Below are 22,593 nucleotides of genomic sequence, written 5' to 3' on the forward strand. Positions count from 1 at the left end.
GTAATGCTATATAGAAATCAGACTATAACGTTACATGCGATAGAAATATCGGAGGATCTATATTCCGATGATGATTGTGGTAATAATAATAACAGGTTTGTTTTGTCTCACCGTGTGTGAATGCAGCTGGCTCTCTCTGGCGCTCAAGAAAAGCAGAATCACAACAGCGAGTGTGTGTGCAATCTCAGCGGCGCGCATGTCGTCCGGGCTCGCGATCAGACGCGGGTTTGGCGGATACTCGCGGTGTGTGTGATCGAGCCTCGCGAGTGTGTGTGTGAGATGATCTGCTCTCCGCCATGAGAGATCTGTGTGTGTGAGAGACTGAGAACCCTTCCCCCATCAGCCGATCCCTACAGCAGCGGCGGCACACCGAGAGAGCACGGCCTCTTAAAGATACAGCGCGCACTTTCACCACCGACAGCGCACTGCGCACTGCATACTTGTCTCAGAGTGCGTAAAACTGACAGCATGCATTGTGTGGCTGTTTAGAATAGCATACTACAATACCGCACTTACGCTTTCTGTGTGTATAGCTACTGAGCACAGTATTTTCAGTATGAACCAGATATTGACCTAGACAAGACACACACAATAATGAACATGGGTTTGTTTGTAGAATGTTTGAAATGTCAATCTCAAGTGCAATGCCGATTGCAACCTCACACACACACACACACACACACACACACACACACACACACACACACACACACACACACACAAAGTCAATTATTCATCTTGGCAATATTTGCTAAGTATATGGCTGTTTGTGTTGTTTTGCTAAGACTGTTTGTCGGGGTTTACCCGAACTACTTTTCTTGCTGGTTATATTGTTATTGATTTGATCTTAAAAAAATAATAAACAGTGCTGGTTTTCCTGGTATTTTGGCAAAGACAGGTGTGATCTGTAACCTTATTCTCTGTTGGGTTCCATCGTGACTATCAGTTTGCTACACTTTGTATGTTCTCTGCTTTCCATCTTCATTATGGAGTAGGCCTAAAGAAGTGTATGCAGGGTTTAAAGGGGGAATGTTTTTTTCTCCTCTCCAACCTTTACTTCCCCATAGATTAGCTTTACCTGCCTATCCACCATTCAGTCGGTAAATTATTTTTTTTCGTTCTCTTTTAAAGATCGGATGGGGGGGCCCATACATACCTTCACCTTGGGCCCCCAATTTGCTAAATCCGCCACTGTAAACAATGTTTGGAAATACCAGCATAAACTGCACAGAGTACAAGTCAAGTCACCTTCATTTATATAACGCTTTTAACAATATACACTACTACCATTAAGTGTAAAATATGTCTGTGACAGCAGCTATGTCCTGAATCAAATTCTGCTTAAATCTTAAAGTGTGTAAAACAGATAGTATGCATTGTGAATGTTTATAATAGCATACTAGTAAACTGTACTACAATACCGCACTTACGCTGTGTGTATACTAACCTAAGCAAAGTATTTTCACTATGAACCAGATACCCTGTTGACTTAGACAATGTTCAGAAATACAACACTAGCATAAACTGCACAGTATATAGGTACACTGTGTAAAATGTGTGACAGAGCATTCAGAATGACTATGTCCTGAATCAAATTCTAGTTGCTTACTCTTTACTATGTACGGCATAATATTGTACAATATAAGTGTGTGAAATATTATGCAATATTATGGCTGTTTGTAATAGCATACTATGGAAACACCACATTTACGCTTTCTGTAATGTATGTATATGTGCACAAGATTTTAATTTTCTGTATGAACTGGTTACTCGGGTGACCAAGACTGCGTCCGAAATCGCATACTCTCTTGAGTAGGTATTTATTTTGAGTAAGTAATTACTTCACAACCGCTAAAAGGGTATGTTCTATATAGTATGAATGTGTGTAGTATGACTATAATCTGGACGTACTACATCCGCCATGTTGTCATTATCATGTGACCTACCAGGGTTACTTCACTACCGTTCACAAAATCCTCTCCCGTGGCCTGATGGGACAGTAAAGTGTCGATCGTATGCACACTTCAGCATCTCACCAGAAGAAGAAGGTCATCCAAGTACTTTTTACCTACTCTTTTATAAGTACTGTGAATTCAGACATACTTCTTTTGTCACATACTGTTTTTCACCAAGGGAAGTATGCAATTTCGGATGTTTTCGGCATGCAATACAAGCATACTATTACTATATACTGCACAGTATGCACTATATGCCTACTAATTGTGTAAAAAATATGACAGTATGGAATTCTAGTTGCTTACTGTTCAGTATGTACTGCATAATATTTTTTTTAAATGTGTGAAATAGTATGCATTACGGCTGTTTGGAATAGCATACTACTGTACTATAGTACTGTAGTGTGTGTACTATGCTCAGAATTTGAATTGTCTGTATGAATTGCATGGACAAGTGACCAAGTGTTTTGAATACAATATTAGCATACTGATTACTATATACTGCACAGTATGTGTAATGCCAACTAATTTAGTGTATAAAGCATGTGAAACAGTATGCAGTATATGTTCAGAATGGACTACTAGTTGCCCTGTTCAGTGTGTACTGTGTACTGCCTTCTTTTTTCTGACATGAAACTATGTGGTATGGCTTTGTACAAAGAGGAATACAAGGCTACTGTACAAAAACACTGTTAATTAAAGCTGCAAGCAGCATTTAGCGGTGTTCAAGCAGTTAAGGCCTTTAAGGCCGTTAAGCACAAAAGCATCAAAAGACATTAAGTTTTATTTAGCATTAATTTAACCACTGACATAATAGATGGAAAAGACCATTTACAGCCAATACAGGCAATTTACCATAGGAAATATATGGTTTTAAAGCTTTTTAACAGTTATAGCGCCACCTATTGTCCGATCTCCATAAAATTTTGCATGCTTGTTAATGATGTTATGTCATATATGCTCACCAATTTTTGTGAAGTTCTGAGTTTTTATTTATGATTTATAGGCTTTTGAGTGAATTTTGCCACGCCCCTTTTTCTAAATGACCCTGTTACAGCCACACAATTAGAAAATTTCAACTTTTTTTCAATAATTATTGATCTAGAGAGTCCAGACAATTGTCCTAGACTGGTCTGGTTCCGATCGTGCGAAAATCCAGGGACTAGTTCGCAAAAGTAGGTTTTTAACATATTCGTGAATATTTAATGAACGGTTTGATTGACAGCAATGGTTCTAGAGGCAAAGTTGTTCATCATGAGGAGATCTATCAAATGATATGCATTTTGTGGGGATGTGTGCAACACCACGTGATTACAGAGCCGTAAAACTCATTAGCGCCAACTAGTGGCCGATTTCTTTTAAAACTCTTACAGACCTTTTGGGCCATGAGTCGAACATGCCCATTGAGTTTCGTTCCGATTGGCTTCCGTTAACCTCGTCTCACAGGTGCTCAAATTTATTGGCCGATGGCGGCCATGTTTTTTGAGATACGCCAATATCCTTTTACACATACATGGGGCCTTGGACCAAGACACTGCATACCAATTTTCAGGTCAATCGGACTAACGGTCAGGTGGCCACACCCCCTTTTATGTTTTTTTAATGTTATAGCGCCACCTAGTGTTAGATTGACGCGTTTTTTTTACTGTGACCTCAAAATCAACTCATTCACATGTGTACCGAGTTTGGTGAAGCTATCTCATTTACTTCTTGAGTTATAGCCATTTTAGTAAAATAGGCTCCGCCCACAACATTCATTTTGCGCCCTCTAGCGACAGTTAATCAAAATTTCAACTTTTTTTTAATAATTATTGATATTCAGACTCCAGAGAACATTTTGGCACTGGTTTGGTTCCGATCGGGCGAAAAACCAGGGACTAGTTCGCAAAAGTAGGTTTTGGACAAAATTGGCCATAACAAATTTTTCTTGGTAACAAATGATTCTAGGTCAAACGGTCGAGGAGTTATGGGCAATTTAGTACTTTTGGTTGCTGTAGCGCCACCTATGGGCCAATCAGGGTCATACTCTGATAGGTTCTCCCCAAACTGAGGCCCTACCATCTGGCCGAGTTTCAAGTCTCTAGGCCTTACGGTTTGGGCTGCACGATGCGTTTTAGGTTTTTTTTTTTTTTTCAAATAGCAATTACAATAGGTTTTCAGCACTTCGTGCTTGAACACCTAATAGGGGACCTTTTTGCCCGTTATAGCGCCACCTATGGTCCGATCTCCATGAAACTCTGCATGCTTCTTCACCATGTCATGACACGTGCTCATCAGTTTTTGTGAAGTTCTGAGTTTTTATTTATGATTTATAGGCTTTTGAGTGTATTTTGACACGCCCCCTTTTCTAAACGACCCTATTACAGTGAACCAAAGGGCAAAGTTCAACTTTTTTTTGATAATTATTGATCTAGAGAGTCCAGAGAATTGTCCTAGACTGGTCTGGTTCCGATCAGGCAAAAAACCAGGGACTAGTTCGCAAAAGTAGGTTTTGGAAAAAATTGGCAATAACAAATTTTTTGTTGCTCAAATCGAGAATCCGAGATATACATCTTGTCCGCCTTGAGCCAAGGAACACAGTGGTGCAAAAAGCTTGATTCCAAGTCAAACGGTCTAGGAATTATGAGCAATTTAGAAACTGAGGCCCTACCACCTGGCCAGGTTTCAAGTCTCTAGGCCTTACGGTTTGGGCTGCACGATGCGTTTTAGGTTTTTTTTTTTTTTTTCAAATAGCAATTACAATAGGTTTTCAGCACTTCGTGCTTGAACACCTAAAAATATGAAATGAAACCACGCATTATAGGAGAAATGTTTTAAATAGTAGTATACTACATTGTTGTCACACAAGCTCATTAAATATACACTAATTAAAATATATTATTTAGCATTTTTGTATTCTTTTTTATTTTATTTTGATTGTCTGATCAAGACTAATGAGTCAAAATACAAGAGTCGTAGCAATCTCTACTTGTTTTTATATATTAAACCAGGGTTTGAAATGAGAAGTGAGAACAGGTTGGCTTATATGATGGATGCCAATGGAGAAGAGGCTTTAATATGCTGACTTTTGCAGGGCTGCCAACTTTTGAGTTTAGCTTGGCGTGAGACTACTCCAACGAGGGGGGGGGGGGGGGGGGGGGGGGGGGGGGTCTGCACACGCAAGGTCTCTCGCTCGCTTACCTCTGCCGTGCGCGCGGTTTGGAGCACAATATCTTTACTCTAGATTACGGGATATTTAACTAATTTGCGGTATAACTAGTCGATCACGAGTGGCTCAACAGGTAGATATATAGATAAACTCATCTTTCAGGCATTTTACCTACCGGGTTGACACTTAAGCGTGAGAAATCGGGGGTGTGGCGTGAGAGCGTGAGAATTGGGTCAATTGCGTGTGTCTCACGCTCAATGCGTGAGAGTTGGCAGCCCTGCTTTTGTGAGGAAACAGCTGATGACTTTACGAATTGACATCTTATCCACTAAACTTCAATGTATTTACCATTAAACATTCATTCTGAGGGAGTTGTATTTGGAAGTTACAAAACTTCATTTGGAATTAAGTTTTATTGATATTATATTTCAAATTTAATAATAAATGGGTCATTCCTACGGTTTGGTGGATGTTGGACTGAACATTTTTTTTCTTTTTTTTTACTCAACGGAAGGAGAAAATGTCGTTCAGAAAGCACTCAAGTATAACCTAATAATTCTGATCAAATTTTCAATGGGAACATATAACATAAGTCATTTACCCACCCTGTAACATTACATTTTTACAATGCAAAGTATAACAGGGTGGACCTTTTAAGCTAATGAAGCCCAGGTAGGAAAGAACAACATAGTAGCAAAAGATTAACATTTACCAGAAATGTTAAGTTATAAAATAACAAGATTTTCATGTCCAATGTAAATTGACACAAGAGAGTGGACATGTTATAAAGTATGCTATTGGTTAGTCTTCTAGAAAAAGAGAGAAAATGTATGACTAATTCTAGTCACTAATATTGACTAGTTGCTTTCCCTCTAAGGAAATGATGTCACATCTAGCAAGTCACATGATTTAGGGCATATGTAAGTAACAGGGTGGACTGGAGTTCGTGGGACAAACAAATTTAATGGTTTTACACAAAATAAATAGTTTTTTTTGTCAAAGAAAATAAGTACATTCACTAATTTAACAGCTAATCTAGAAATATATATCTAACTTTTTATTTCAAAGTGAAGTTCGGAAAATATTATTGGGAAAATTTGTGTCAAGTTTTTTTTATTTACATTTCATTTCAAATATGCAGTGTTGTTTCATGGGGACATGAAACCCACCAAACTAAATATATTTAAATCTAAACAGCAATTTTGATAATCTGGTTTATTTCTGATATTTATGTTTTGGCTAGTAGTTTCAGAATTGTCTGGCAAGCGAAAATGTCCATTTTAAACACAAGTGAAATTGGTTATTAGTTTTCACTTGGTCAATAGATTCCTGGTTCTGAAACTCTTACAACCATAACCTTATTTTTTGTATTTTTCTCACAGAACACCATGTTTTGCGAATCAAAACTGGTGTGCAGCATAATGTCACAGTATAGAGGCTTGCAATTGCACAATGCCCACATAGGAAGAGGTTATAAACCAAAGCCACAGATGCAGATCGCTGCCTTCACACGTTCAGAGCACAAGGCACGGAGGATGTGACCTGAAAACCTTTATTCTAGGTTTACAAGGCTAAACAAACAAAAGTTTCATCAAGAAAAACCCGTTAGCTAAAGCTATTCTGCATGTACCTGTACATATAAATCTGTCCTTTATGCTTCATTTTTCTCAAATATTAACAGCAAAAAAACACAAAACTAACCCATGGCACCTATTTGAGTGTCATATATGTTGCATTCAAGACCCAATATCATTTCAGTTCCATTCTGGCTTTACATTTCGCTGTGTCATAAATGGGGACGATACTGTAAACAATGTCTATATGCATCAACGGACTTAACAAGAAATCTTAAACTAAACATGGTTTATCTTAAGGGTTAATGTAGGATTGCATGAACTGTTGACGTCTTACTACACTAAGGAGAAGCAAAACCAACATTAAAGCTTACATAGTAATATTGCCTAATAAATTATAGGAAAATGAGGATGTTTCATGGTGTGATTTATCTTGCATATAACATTTACAAGAAAGCCTGACCTCTAATCATGTACCATATGACTTCAGTGTAATTTATAGTCATTAAAAAAGAAAGAAAAACAGTCCTATACAAGTTGGCCTTTTCACAGTTGGTATAAACAATAGTTTTTTTTAAACATCAGTATCAAATAAAACATGGTTGAAAACTTATGGTAAAATGTTAAAAAAAGACCAACTGCGTCTCATATTTACAGTATGACCTTCTTAAAAACTGTAAGCAGAACTTTACAAGACTTATCTAACAGATTTCTATAAACACATCAAAGTGGACAGACATACCTTTTTCCATTGACAGTGCATATCATGGACTTTTACTGAATCATTTATGGATTCATAATTTAATTGGAATAATTGTTTTAATACATTTTATATAAGCTTATTATAAATAGGGCTGTTAAACATAAATAATTGTACTTTCACGAGAAACAGTACAGAAATTGAACGCACAATAAAAAGGACGGACAGTGCTCAACAGAGGGATAATCACTACAATGAAAGGAGACACATTCTTTTGTTAAAATACAGCTCTTTACACACATAAAAAACAATGCACATCCCATGTACATCCCTGATAGAAATATTAAAATAACTAGGAAAGACGTTCATATTTGTTTACATTGCGTCATCATGACATTCGTGCCTCTGATTGTTTTTCTTATATATGCCAGCTAAAACATCTATTTACATGATTTTTCATTACACATTTCTTATTTCACTCAAAGGTTGTATCAGCGATTTCAGGCCCAAAAAAGGCCCAAACATAAATTATCACATTCATCTAATCTTTCCTAACGATCCGCTAGCTGCCCGCCCCATAAGCAGGCCGTCAAAAACCCGCGTGTCTGTAGGCAGCCTTGACTCTGAGATCTGCACACAAAAACAATTGGGTTCACCAACCACTCAAAACCAAAATAAATAGTGTTCCAACTTCCAACCAATCACCGACAGGGGGTGTGTGTTGTGAGGGTTTTGCGCTCGTGCACGGCTGCACGCGAAGTCGGAGCTGAAGAAGAAGCCAGCGTCTATCAACGAACAAGAGAAATTGAACATGCCTGAGTCAATCCCCAAGAGGAGGAGGAGGAATACCATCGTGTTTATTCCAAGACACGAATAGTTATCGGGAAGGCTTTTGAAAGGTGGAGAGAACTCAAAGAACTGACATTTTTTAAATCGGACGCCGAGGTTGCACTGTTTCTTCTGGACAGGTGAGTAGCTGCTAGTGCTGACTTTTTTGGATGCGAACTGTGTGTGAAAATATCATTCTTGAAAACAAATGAGTGAAGCTCGACTAAACTTGGGTAGCTCTAGCTAACGTAGGCGTTTTCATGATGCACGAAACAGGAGGGAGGGGTGAGCTAACTTGGTTTGTCTGGGATCTCGCTTCAAACACAAACAGAAGTGACGTCACCCACAATCGCTGATACAACCTTGAAGGCCTATCAAAAATTACATTAAAATATACAATTCATCAATATATCTGAAGGCTAAAACCAAAGGATGCTAAAACTGAAGGCATGGTATGAAACATTGGCAGCTTTTCTTGTGAAAAGACACGGTGTTCAGCAAGGCTCAGTAACAGGCCCGTTTTGTTTTCAGCTAGAAGTTAAACAAATAACCACTGAACTAATGTGCGGCCTTATTTTGAGAAACTATCGGCTTGTGTTTTTAATTTAAATTCATCTATCCTTAACTGATCAAATCACAAGCAAAAATATGATTCAATCGTGAAAGACACATTTTATATACAATTCATCAACACAGCAACAATATAAAATAAACTCTAAAACTCAAAGTCCTCCTCTGCCATGTCGATAGCCCAGGCAAACTTCTCTCGCTGTGTTTTGTTGTAGATTTTCTCAATGGAGACTCCCCATTTTTTGCACCTGTGGACGGACAAAGGAGTTACAAGAGATCATGGCCGAAGAAAATCTCGTTCACAAACGCACATTTAGCATGGGTAAAGGTCAAACGATTTTTTCCCACGCTTTTCCAAAAACAAAACTGGTGAACATTGTGTCACAGTAGGAAGTTTTCCCCAAAAATAGGCCAAGAGGTGAGCTGATGACCCTTCTTGGGCCCAAACCGCCACTGTTTCCCATCCACGGATATTACGAACAAGAGGAAAACTGCCCGAGCACATTGTTCCTGTCTGCATGTTTTTCCCCTCGAAAGGACTTAGAAGAGACATAAGCAACCTACAGTATTTCTACACGACAAACACTAAAGTAAAGTCAGACTACTAGAATAAAGTCCAACTTGGCGACATCACTATGAGTGCGCACAGAGACGGCATCTCTTCCTCTTACCAGGCGACGGAGATCCGCGGGTCCAGGTAGTTGAGTTTAGACGTGCCTAACGCAATCTGCTTATTCTCCTCACGGTCGGTGGCCTGAACCTCTAGCTTCATGAGCTGTTCAGAGATCCTCTCCACTGCTCTCTTCTTCATGTCCACCGCCCTCCAAGAAAAACACACACGTTTATCATTGTTACATCTGTCAGCTGCAGGTGCCATCATGTGCCAACTGATGTCCCTCACCGTTTACATAGACCAGAGACAATTTATACAGAGACTCTTCCTCAATCCGCAATACAACTATATAGGGAAAACCTGTAACGCCAAAGATGGCGGTTGTTTTGGCGATTTGGCGACCGCAAGTTGTGTTGTGTGCAAGATCAGATGAATCCACATGGAAGAGGGTGACCCTAACCCTAACGCGAAGGCACCGGACTACCAAGTTAAAGCATTTTATATCGACCACAAATATGTTTAAGTGCTCGGCACAACACCGGCATTCTGGATAGAAGTAAATGAAGTTGGTGTCGAGAACCCTTGCGCATGCGTAGTAAAAGTATAACCTGTGGGGAAAAAGGCTTTTTAAACTTTATTTTGGGGCAAAGTCATCAAACTTTTTCAACGATTTTTATCATATTTTACTGCAGTCTTATACATGCAGTTTTTATGTCCCAGTGACCAGTGAAAGTGCAGTTCTGACTGCCTGCCCATTCATTTAGATAGGAGCCTGGTCTTGTTAGTCCGAAATAGTGGCCCAAAGGCGTTGCCAAGATGGCGGCTGAGTGGCATGACTTGCCTAAACCCTCTCCTCATTATTAGTTTATCTGTTTCAGCTGTGTCTTGTTTCATTTGATCATCACCCGGTCTATTTAAATACCTTTTGCCTTCATTCAGGATGAAGTCTTGTTTGTTTGCTTTTTTGGTTAACATTCTGTCAGTATTTTGAGCAGTTCCTGGTTTCTTAATATTTATCTTTTCCAGTGTTTTGGATTTCTTGTTCCTGTCTTCCTCTGTGGATTGGATTTGTATTTCGGACTGTTTACATGTGCTTGATCCTCTGCTTGGTATGGACTATGACCTTGATTACATCTGATAATAAACTGCGTTTGGATTTTCACTGTGTCTCCTGAATGCTGTCTCGCCACCACAACCAAATCATTACAATCATGGCTCGGATATAACACTACACTTTTTATTACCTGCACCGTTAATACATATTAGATCAGTTTCCAGTTCAATTCAATTAAATGAAAACAAAAGAATTAAAAACTGAATGCCAGTCGAAGCTTGCTTACTTTTTACTTTTCTCATCGCGAAGCGTCTTGGCTTTGGCTTTGGCTGCTTTATGCTCCTTTTTGGCAGCAGAGAGCTGTTTCTTTTTCTCGTCTATCTACAGAACAATATAAAGGTTACAAAAAAAGGTTTCCCTTTACTGATGACAGACAAAATAGACCCAAATTCACATTACTCGTGATTTTGAATCTCTCTCACCTTGATCTGCAAATTCTGCATGGACTTCTCAAAGGTTTTGGGTGGCGCCCTCTGGTGGTTACAGAGGAGAGCCACGGCTCGGTTTGCTCTGTTATATGAGAGGATCTTCTCAGGGATGTTCTCGTCAGCTGTAACAATCAGCAGGAAGGACGCTTGAAGTCAGTTCATTAATTGAAATAGAATATTCTCAAATAATTTGCCAAGTACACAGGCACGGACAAGAGGAGAGAGACTCACGGCTGGTCAGTTCTTTGAGTTGCTGTTGGAGGGTAATAGACGCGTTGTAAGTGCGAAACACTTTGGCCGTCAGCCCATCCATCAACTCTTGCAGGTGTTTATTCAGAATTGATGTCTGAGGAACAGCCGACAGCGCATGTCACATTGACTCTATAAAGCTACTGTTATCATATTTAATTCATGAATTTCTTTGGCCTCTAAATTATCAACATGATCAAAACTTTGATATGTTCATCTCTCAATCATCATTTTATTGCATTGCACTAAGTTTTAAAACTACAGAGCTTTGATCATAAAAACTAAGCTTTCAATATAGAGATATTGTCACAGTGTCTGGTTGTGTTTCCCTGGGGTTCACTAGAGTTCCTCGTTTTCACGGTGTCATTCACAATAGACTACATTTCCCAGCATTCTGTTCTGCCACTCATCAATCCGGGGAACTCTCCATCCGAAGAGGTTCCGCCCCGGATGAACCTTTTCCAGTGTTTCACTCTGTTCCAGCCATGAGCCTGCATCTCGCCATCAAAGACGGCGGTGGAGGAAGAAGACTTCCTGCCTTCCCAATGAACCGGATGTCGTGCCCAAGCAGGCCGCTGTCGTCCCGGAGGCCGTCCCCGTGCAGCCCGCTGTCGTCCCAGTGGTCGTCCCCGAAAAGCCTGCTGTCGTCCTGGAGACCGTGCCCGAACAGCCCACCATCAGTCCTGCCACGGCCAGGAAGACGGTCTTTCTCTTTTACACATTGGCTGTGCTGCACGCATGGAGGAAGCATGTTGTCCCGGAAGCCGTGCTCATGCAGCCCGTTATAGTCCCGGAGGTCGTCCCAGAACTGCCCACCATCAGTCCTGCCACGGCAAGGAGGGCTGTCTTTCTTTTTTATGCACTGTTCTGTGTGCATGGAGGAAATACATGAGTTCGACCAATCCAGAGACTGTTCCTGAGCCGGTTTCTGTTCCTGAGCCGGTGTCTGGTTCCTGAGCCCGTGTCTGGTTCCTGAGCCCGTGTCTGGTTCCTGAGCCCGTGTCTGGTTCCTGAGCCCGTGTCTGGTTCCTGAGCCCGTGTCTGGTTCCTGAGCCCGTGTCTGGTTCCTGAGCCCGTGTCTGGTTCCTGAGCCCGTGTCTGGTTCCTGAGCCCGTGTCTGGTTCCTGAGCCCGTGTCTGGTTCCTGAGCCCGTGTCTGGTTCCTGAGCCCGTGTCTGGTTCCTGAGCCCGTGTCTGGTTCCTGAGCCCGTGTCTGGTTCCTGAGCCCGTGTCTGGTTCCTGAGCCCGTGTCTGGTTCCTGAGCCCGTGTCTGGTTCCTGAGCCCGTGTCTGGTTCCTGAGCCCGTGTCTGGTTCCTGAGCCCGTGTCTGGTTCCTGAGCCCGTGTCTGGTTCCTGAGCCCGTGTCTGGTTCCTGAGCCCGTGTCTGGTTCCTGAGCCCGTGTCTGGTTCCTGAGCCCGTGTCTGGTTCCTGAGCCGGTGTCTGATTCCTGAGCCGGTGTCTGGTTCCTGAGCCGGTGTCTGATTCCTGAGCCGGTGTCTGATTCCTGAGCCGGTGTCTGATTCCTGAGCCGGTGTCTGATTCCTGAGCCGGTGTCTGATTCCTGAGCCGGTGTCTGGTTCCTGAGCCGGTGTCTGGTTCCTGAGCCGGTGTCTGAGCCGGTGTCTGGTTCCTGAGCCGGTGTCTGATTCCTGAGCCGGTGTCTGATTCCTGAGCCGGTGTCTGATTCCTGAACCGGTGTCTGATTCCTGAGCCGGTGTCTGATTCCTGAGCCGGTGTCTGGTTCCTGAGCCGGTGTCCGGTTCCTGAGCCTATGTCTGATTCCTCAGCCGGTGTCTGGTTCCTCAGCCGGTGTCTGGTTCCTGAGCCGGTGTCTGGTTCCTGAGCCGGTGTCTGGTTCCTGAGCCGGTGTCTGGTTCCTGAGGCGGTGTCTGGTTCCTGAGCCGGTGTCTGATTCCTGAGCCGGTGACTGGTTCCTGAGCCGGTGTCTGATTCCTGAGCCGGTGTCTGATTCCTGAGCCGGTGTCTGATTCCTGAGCCGGTGTCTGATTCCTGAGCCGGTGACTGGTTCCTGAGCCGGTGTCTGGTTCCTGAGCCGGTGTCTGGTTCCTGAGCCGGTGTCTGATTCCTGAGCCGGTGTCTGATTCCTGAGCCGGTGTCTGATTCCTGAGCCGGTGTCTGTTCCTGAGCCGGTGTCTGGTTCCTGAGCCGGTGTCTGTTCCTGTTCCTGTCTCCCGATCGACTGTCTGCTTCGCCCTGGCCGCCCGATAGACTGTCTGCTTCGCCCTGGCCGCCGGCTAAACCATCACCCCCTGTTTCTGTTCCCTTCCATGGACCTGGCCCCCCATCCCTCCCCCTGATCCTCCACCGTTCCACCTCCCTCCTGGACTCCTGTTTTGTCTTGTTTTCTGTCATGGAGCGTCTGGTAGCCGCTCCGTAGAGGGGAGGTTCTGTCACAGTGTCTGCTTGTGTTTCCCTGGGGTTCACTAGAGTTCCTCGTTTTCACGGTGTCATTCACAATAGACTACATTTCCCAGCATTCTGTTCTGCCACTCATCTGTTTATTGCACACAGCTGTTTCCCATCACCTTGTTAGTTCTGTGTGTATATACACCCTGTCTGTTTTAGTGTTTGTCACGCAGTCGTTGTTTTATGTCCTCGAACTTCTGTGCCCTGCCTTTGCCTGAGTCTTGTTGGTGTTTTATGTTTTGGACTGCCTTTTGGATTTTGAACCTTGCTTGGACTGGATTGTGATTACGGATTACCCAATTAAACATACTGCTAATGGATCTGTCTTTCCCTGTGTGTGTTCGTGACAGATATAGAGTGACGACTGATATTTATATGCATTTTATGCATCTGTTATACTGTTATGAAGATCTCACTGATCTACATCACAACCTTACGGAACTCCTCGAGTATTCTCACTGTATTTATGAGCCATAAAAGCCTAATGTCTCAAATATGATACTTAACAAAAAACACATATGTAACCTTTCTTTTTAAATATTTTGTCTAAAGGTTCAATAAACGTACATTTAAAAAAAAAAAGACGCACACCAGGAATGATGATGTTCATGTTGAAATGTCTTACGTTGAGCCGGTCAAACAGATCGTCTTCCGGCTGCTTGTTTTCAAGAAATAACTGTAGGTTTTTAAAGACCTAACACAACAAAAATTATATATATTTATTAGTTATAAACACTGAAAAACATTCCCTCCCTCCCCATAATCCCGATTAACATATCAACAATGTCTCTCTCACTCTTTTCTCCACTGGGATTTTGTTGTAGTAACGGATGGAGTCTTTCCCCAGGAAGTCAAACTCCACCACGAAGTCCTGCCGGTGGAGCTGAGAGAAGAGCTTGATGTGCTCGACGCGCAGAGAGCAGCAGCCCACCGTATCAGCCGTCTCGCCCTCGTCCTTCTCATTACCAGCCCTCAGAGCCAGCTGCACACACACACACACACACACACACACACACACACACACACACACCACACACACACACACCACACACACCACACACACCACACACACATCACGCACGCACGCACGCACGCACGCACACACACACACACACACACACCACACGCGCACACACACACACACACACACACACACCACACGCGCACACACACACGCACTTAGGGTAAGAGAAAGGGTGGAAAACTGTCTAAAAATGTTGATGCCAGAAATTATGCAAGAAAGTTACAGTTAAAGTCACCATGAAATCAAAATTGACAATTCTTATTTTTTATCGTTTTGTTTTGGTTCACTTTTGAGTTTGGATTAATAAATTGCACATAAGTTTAATTCTATTCACCTTCAGTGGACATTTGTGACAAAGATACAATAATCTCCCCATAATTAGGATTATCTCACTTCTACCAAGGATACCGGATCTATTACTGTCGATCTATTGCTAAATGTGCAAAAAATAAATGATGTCAACAAAAATATGACTCATAAATATGTTTTGATAAATTATTGTCAGCAGATATCAATGTTAATTTATTATTATTATTGTTATAATTCATAATATTTTAATCAAAAATAGCCTACTTAAACAAGATTAATGAATTTGTCAATGTGAAATAAACATTTGATTAAGGACATTTTTGTCAACTAATAACTGGTTTTGTGTTTGGCTACCAAGTGGGCCCTGAAGAAAAACAAATTGAGAACAACTGCTATATTTTTTTTTTTTAATTGATAGGATATGTCTACGATATCTTACTTTAATGAGGATTCACCATTGCAGTTTTGTTTGCAGAAACATTCCTCAACAGAAGAAGAGATACTGATGATCACAGTCAGAATGTGTGTAATGAAGTGAGACCTTGTCAATAAAGTAAAGTGCGACGGCTCTCTGTCGGATGCGCATCTCTTTACTCCTCCAGTCCTCCCGGTACTGCGCTCGGATCCGCTCCACACACTTCTTCAGCCGGCGCGCCGTCTCGTACTTCTGCCAGTCCTTCTCTCCCTGAGACACACACACACAACTTAACTAGAATCGAGGAGTTTCATTTTTACTGGAGCGAACTCAGAAGTTCCTCATTGGCATTTCATATGTTTTAATAAATATATATATTTCGCACAACCATATGCGCACTCCTGTAAGGTGTCTTCTCCTATGCCAACCGTCAAATCACAAAACAATCTTCCCCGTCTGTCAGTATCGCCAGAGCCCGTCTACGGAGAGCCTGTTCACTCCCTATTAAGTCCTATTGTACCGAATTTTGCTTGTAGTTCCACTAGAGTTCCACTGGGGGCGATCGCCCATGAGTGCAAAATGAATGGGAGTCTATGGAGCTAGACGGCTAAATTTGTCTCTTTCACCCGATTGGTCGAAAGTTAAATGAACGAGTACTTATGTTTTTTTTTTCGATTTCTTACAGGTTGAGTTGTTGTTGCCCATTACACGCTAGCATTCTACTAATGAACGCTGATTGGTCAGTGAAGGACTGATTACGACCATAGATACCGTTTGATGGCATCGTAGCATCCGAAGCGGGACCAGAATGTTAAGGGGGACTTAACTCTTCTAGCACGTGTATTTACCTGTGTCAGTGGTGTTGTCTATGCCTCGAGAGAAAAGAAAGTGCAGAGCGCGAAAGCACCAAAGTGACTGAAGGATTGCCGTAAATCAGTATCTCTGGTCGTACGATGTGTATGATGTCATTGACATTTTAAAAGACGTTTTAAAGCAAATAAGTGACTCTAAAAAATCGAACACGCAGCAATGTGTAATTTCTTTGCATCTCCTTTCGACTCTAACATTCAAATTACTAGACATAAAATTATATCCTGGGAAAAGTGGATTTTGACGGGTATAGCTCCATAGACCTCCTTTCATTCTGCACTCGTCCTGTGAGCGCCCTCATATGGAGCCAGAGTGGAACTGCAACCAGTTCAGAAGCCGGACGTTTACTGAGAGTGACAGTTCTCCCCTTATTAGACATTCTCTGGTAACGCTCTGTTTAGTTCCTGTCTCTGTGAAGCCCCTCCTTCTGAAAAGCACACTGTGTTCTGATTAGTCGGCTGGACCAATGATAAGCCCCCTTTCACACAGAGATTCCGGAAAATACACGGATAATGTGTCCTGGGATCGTTTGATTTTGGTTCATTCACACTGCCAGTGATTTTCCGGAATCTGTGAGTGCGTTCACACACATCCCGTAAAGACACGTGACGTCAGGATGTGACGTGTTATGTACGCGTCGAAAACATGTTGTGGTACAACAGCGGGAGTGTTTTTGCATTGCTGTGAACAACATGGCTCGAGCATTTTTTTCCGGATTCGGTCGTACACTAACTAGGGATGGGAATTGATAAGATTTTAACGATTTCCGATCCGTTCCGATTCTTTAACGATTCTCTTATCGATCCCTGATAGCACTGTATGGAAAAAAGTAGTCATATGCTTTTTTTGGCAAAAAACAAGTGGTTTTATTTGTTTTAAAGCTTACACTTGAGTAGGCAAACTGAATAATAAATAAGATTTACAAAATAAATAAAAAAACCTCTTCTGTAAACACAAGCATACAGGTCAGAAACTCTTCCTCCTAATATTGAATTAAAACAATTCTCTATAAAAACAGGGATGGAATAGTTATACATAATACAGTGTTTTCATAGAATATGCCTGTTATTTGTAAGACGCCAGTGATATTAATCATTACATTACCCAGTTCAGCGGAGGTTACGTTGCTGCTAGGTAGGGTAGTTGTACGCAGCGGATCAAAAACACGGCATTCCTATAATTTAGCACCATGGGTAGATATATGTTTAAGCATGTTGCTTGTATTTGCACCCTTACATGAAATAACAGCCTTGCAGTTATTGCAAACGGCATCAATTTCGTCTCGTTTAGTAAAATAAAGTCGTCTCTTCCTCTCCATGATTCCCTCCTCTGCTCAAATCTTGTTGCAGTCATGACGCACAGAAGCGTAGGACGCTGTGCTATGGTGCCCGATAAAGGACAAAAGGCACAGTTGTGAGTTCACGGTCTGTAAGGCTGGGACTCGGAGCAGGAGCATCGATAAGAGGACTCGTTAACGTCGAGGGCATATAATATCGATGGTTCATATAACTTAGAACCGGTTCTCGAGTGGTACCGGTTTTCAATTCCCATCCCTAAAGCTGATATACACGGCAACTTTTTGGGCAATGTCGCTGGGCAATGTTGCCGTCAACGGGCAATCAGGTGAGACACAGGGCCCACGACCGATCTAAATTATCCAGATAGACATTTATTGTCCATTTTCAATAGGAAAGTGCCCAAGCAACAATCACTCAGCAAGATTGCCCAGCAACATTGCTCAAAAAGTTGCCGTGTATATCACCTTTAAGGTGATGATACACAGGGCAACTTTTTGAGCAATGTTGCTGGGCAATCTTTCCGAGCATTGAAAATGGGCAATACATTTCTCTCTGGATAATTTTGATCGGTCATGGGCCCAGTGTCTCATCTGGTTGCCCATTGACGGCAACATTGCCCAGCAAAATTTCTCAAAAAGCTGGCCTATGTATCATCACCTTAACACTAAGGCCCAGACCCAATTCGCATACTATCCGTCCTAAATAGTATTTGAAAATAGAATTAGTACGTAGTACAAATCGTAGTATGTTGAAATGAGTGTTTTAAAGATACCCGGATGGTCTACTGTTTCCGGTCAGAATCCGAAGTGCAGATCGATGCGCACACTAACGGCTAATATTACCCACAACCAGTGTTGGGTAAGTTACTCAAAAAAAGTAATCCACTACAAATTACTAATTACTACTTTAAAATTGTAATTTGATTACATTACTGATAACTGCATGTAAAAAGTAATCAGATTACTAATTACTTTACTTTCAAGTTACTAGAAAACCTATTAAAACTACAAGAATACACTACAAAGTGAAACTCAGTTCTTTCCGTAATTTAATATTGCAGAATACAGACATCCCAAGTCTCCTGGAAGTTCTGGGAGTCTCCCGCATGTTGATAGCGGCTCCCTGATGCCCGCAAATTAGTTCAAATCTCCCGGAATCTCGAGCGAGCGAGAAAGAGCGCGCATGAGAGACAGAAGAGAGGGCTGTTTCTCAATATGTTCTTGTGGACTTGTGAAACGTCATCAGTCGCTGCCCAAGTACTGTTCCAATTCAAAGTTCACACCTAGCCAAGTCCAGTTCAAGACCACTGATGTGTTCCTGATCCGCCCCTTTTACCAAGGATGCATCGAGAGGTGACTTTAACTTTGTAGCCTATTAGAGAGCTGACTTATGTTTGACTGAACTGTTTGCTTTATTTCTATTTGTACAGCTTATTATACCTTTTAGGCTACTTATACTTTTATACTGGATATTATTGAGCATTAAAACTGACATTTAACAAAAAGAGACAGGGTTGTGTAATTTTATTTTATATATTTTAAAATATATAGAATATTTTTTATATTTATTTTACTATACATTCTCTTCACTGCATGTACACGTACAATAAAATAAAATGACAAGTCTGTCTCTGTTAAATGTCAGTTTTAATTATCAATAATGTTTCATATTTTTCAAATGAAAACAAAAAGAAGCAGGGTTGTGTTTTATATATCGTGTTGTTATAAATATATGCAGTGAAGATAATCAATGTATGCGCACATTTGTGTGGCCATTAGCCTAATATGTTTACGATTTTTTTAAATGAAAAGAGGCAGAGTTGTGTTTTATAACATATTTTGTTTTATTGTTGACGAAAAGAGGCAGTTGTACTTTATACCATATTTCGTTTAATTGTTGCCTGAAATATAGCTACATAAAGAGATAACCGGAGTAGCCAGAGCGTGCTCAGTGACGCGATCAAGAACGCCGCGGTTCTGTTTGCAGAATAACCGGACTCGCGTCCTCTTGTCCTCGGGAGTTCGTTCTCCTGAGTCGAACTTGGCAAGTCTGAACTAAGGACGCAAGTCCGAAGTTTGCGTAGGCTACTACTGAGAAACGGCCAGACTGTGCTCCAAACCGTGTAGCGCTGCGTGTGTGTGTGTGTGTGTGTGCCTCATGAAGCGCGTTCTCCGGTAATTCATTAAAGCGCATGCTGACGCAGCCGGCCAAACGTGATTAGAAAGGCATTTTACTAAATATTTTTTTCTTAACAATACATTTGTAACGCAAGTAACTTAATTTTATTGACATCAGTAACTGTAATCAAATTACATAAATTTAAAATGTAATGAGTTACATTACTGCGTTACCACGAAAAGTAATTAGAATACAGTAACAAGTTACTTTGTAACGCGTTATACCCAACTCTGCCCACAACCCATCGCGCGTTGGACGAGGATTCGGTTAGAACTACAAACACGAGTGAAAAGTGTTAAACTACAGACATGGAGGACGCGCGAGTCCGGCGCTTATGTAGAGAGGTTTCGATAAACGGGTTTGAGTGATTAATTATCAGTATCTAACCTGACGAAAATGTATTTATTCAACGTTGTCTACATTATATTGTATCTGCAGCAGCATTGTGAACTTTTGAAAAGATACGTTTAGCCATTATCTTTTTTATCTTTTATCTTCTGCTTCATTACAGTTTGCAGACATTTTTTCATTCTTTCTTTGTTGATGACGAACACAAACTTTCTTCTAAAAGCAACAGACTCGCACGATAACTTTGTCTGCGCTACGACACACCCCTTACGGCATTGCTCCTGGCTTTTGTTCACACAGGGCGCGTTCCGGGACTGATCCCGGCAATGTTACTAGGTCCCAATCCCGGCATCAATCCCGGGACGTGTTTTTGCGTTCACACAGATGAAACTCTAGCAATTTTACGGCAATTTCCCGGGATCAACGCAGTGTGTGAAAGGGGCTCTAGAGTTTTGTGATTGGTCAAGCTTCGAGTGTGTTTGGGAAATGCCCCGCCCCTGAACGTAACCACCAGTTTCAACACACTACTAACTCACTCAACCAGGCCCCGCCCCTTTATTCTGCATACGACTTATTTAAATGAGGAATATTGTGACGTGTTCGTTCCTGGAAAAAAAACTCAGGGGGTTTCAGGGAGTTCAGAAACAGTGACACTGCTGTCTAAAATAAAAGTTATGGTTGCTGCATATTTACACTTAAATCGATGCTGGTCTGCGCTTCGCTTACAACATAAAATCATCTGCTCTGTGCTGTCCAGTGGGTCACACAGCTTTCACACACAGATTTTGATAGTTGGACTTGGACAGCTAAATAAAACCAGTGGTGTGCCAAAGAAGTAGGCTGATGGGTAATGTGGGTGCAGATGCGAGATAACCTACATTAATATTTCTGAAATAATCAAATAATATTTCTCTGGCACATACAGTAGGTTGTCAAGCCCATGCCTAAAGAGGAGAAACCCATTTCTAGGCCCTGCCCAGTGCGATTTGTGTCAAAGCATTCCTTAGTCCGGTTGTTGGATGAGAGAGAGAGATTATTTGAAATAAACAGTTTAAGAATCCGTCCAGAAGCGGAGGACTATTACTGGAACTGTGGGAGAACTCAAGGATGATCTTTGGTCAACCAATCAAAGGGGTGTTTCATGCCCCCCCACATATGGAAATCAATATTCAAGCCGTTTATCCATTTTCTATCCCTGAATCTAAAAATATAAAATCAAGTTGGAATCTTGTTTTTAATTTAGTTTTTTACGAAAAACGAATAAATGAGCAGTTTTCTAATTTTTCTACTTTCAATTTTAAATAGAAAACCGATTGAACTCCATCAATTGTACATGAACCAGAATAACTCCCGCTGGAGGGGCTTTGTGATTTGCAGAGGTTTTTCATGCTCAAACAGCAACATTACACACTAAAGAAAGTTGAACATGAAAAAAAACCCATCATAGTACCAAATCACTAAACAAAAGAGCATTAAATTAACGCTTCCTTTGCAAATTGGATATAGTTAGTATTAGGATATAAGTGACTGACCAATATACTGGTCAGGCCAATAAATATTCTGAAAAATATTGAATTTGAGATTACTATCATCAGTTACTTCATCATCTTTTTTCAAGAAAAAAAACAGTGTTCTTGTTATATTTCACAATCCACAGGTTTATACGTGAGGTGTTGCGGAGAGATAAAGGACACTTCAATGTTGGTGTGGTACTTGTCATGTTACATTGAGAAAGGACACATTTAAGTGATGTTTGAAAGATCAAACCCCTGTCTGAAGTAAAGTGCCGTTTCTGACCTTGATTCTGGAGCTGGGGTTGAGCATGATGTATTTGATGGAGCCCTGAATGTTCTCCGTCCACGACACCAGCCATGTGACTTTGTTGTCATGACGAACTTCCTTCCACCTGGTGCCTGGGGGGGATCTGGGGTGAACCGAATCTCTGAGGACAACAGACAATCGGAGACGGTCACACTCGTCTTAAAAACACTTTCAAGTTTTACTGCTTGTTGAAAAAGGTTTTACTCGAATCTAATGTGGAAACTCTGAAATGAAAAAACTGCATATTATAAGTTATATTGGGAACTGACATTCCTTCTGTTGGAGATCTGTATGAAAGATGTTATCAGAGTTTGAACATGATACATCTGCTCAAGAAAAACAGGATCAGGCCGGTCACAACACACACACACACACACACACACACACACACACACACACACACACACACACACACACACACACACACACACACACACACACACACACACACACACACACACACACAGGAAGCGGCCCTCTGACACACTCACAGGATAAACAACTCCTTCACGAGGGCAACAACAACATCATACTGACCGCTCTGCAACTACAACAATAGGCAGCTAAATATATGGGCTGTGGGCCAGTACTTAGATTTTTTTTGTACCAAGAATTACATTTACTAGAGAAAGAATAATCCTGGAGGAACCTGAGCTCAAGCGCTCTGATCAGTGATTATCTTCTCAGAAACTCTCCATCAATTCCTCTACCTGGTGTTTCAACC

The 22,593-nt window shown here is 41.5% G+C and overlaps 2 protein-coding genes across 6 annotated transcripts in view; both read right to left on the minus strand.

Moving 5' to 3' along the window:
- Positions 1–413, minus strand: part of plcg1 (phospholipase C, gamma 1) — a 54,076-nt gene extending 53,663 nt beyond the window's left edge. The window contains exon 1 of one of the 2 annotated variants that reach the window (XM_077224924.1): positions 112–413. The gene's annotated coding sequence lies outside the window, so the exon portion shown is untranslated. The remainder of the gene's footprint in view (positions 1–111) is intronic. The other variant, XM_077224925.1, reaches the window with a different exon arrangement.
- A 6,225-nt stretch (positions 414–6,638) lies between these two features.
- The window catches only part of top1b (DNA topoisomerase Ib), a 40,496-nt gene continuing 24,541 nt past the window's right edge, over positions 6,639–22,593 (minus strand). For all 4 annotated transcript variants that reach the window (XM_077224950.1, XM_077224949.1, XM_077224948.1 and 1 more), the window contains exons 13-21: positions 21,846–21,990; positions 15,481–15,624; positions 14,403–14,588; positions 14,232–14,300; positions 11,162–11,276; positions 10,925–11,052; positions 10,729–10,823; positions 9,447–9,596; positions 6,639–9,023 (exon numbers count right to left, since the gene is read on the minus strand). In XM_077224950.1, coding sequence (XP_077081065.1) covers positions 8,921–9,023; positions 9,447–9,596; positions 10,729–10,823; positions 10,925–11,052; positions 11,162–11,276; positions 14,232–14,300; positions 14,403–14,588; positions 15,481–15,624; positions 21,846–21,990 — 1,135 coding nt within the window. In that variant the 3' untranslated portion in view covers positions 6,639–8,920. The remainder of the gene's footprint in view (positions 9,024–9,446; positions 9,597–10,728; positions 10,824–10,924; positions 11,053–11,161; positions 11,277–14,231; positions 14,301–14,402; positions 14,589–15,480; positions 15,625–21,845; positions 21,991–22,593) is intronic.

This window comes from Siphateles boraxobius, unplaced genomic scaffold (genome assembly GCF_051911475.1).
Source record: "Siphateles boraxobius isolate OS27281-9 unplaced genomic scaffold, OSU_SipBor_1 94, whole genome shotgun sequence".
Taxonomy (NCBI): Eukaryota; Metazoa; Chordata; class Actinopteri; order Cypriniformes; family Leuciscidae; genus Siphateles; species Siphateles boraxobius.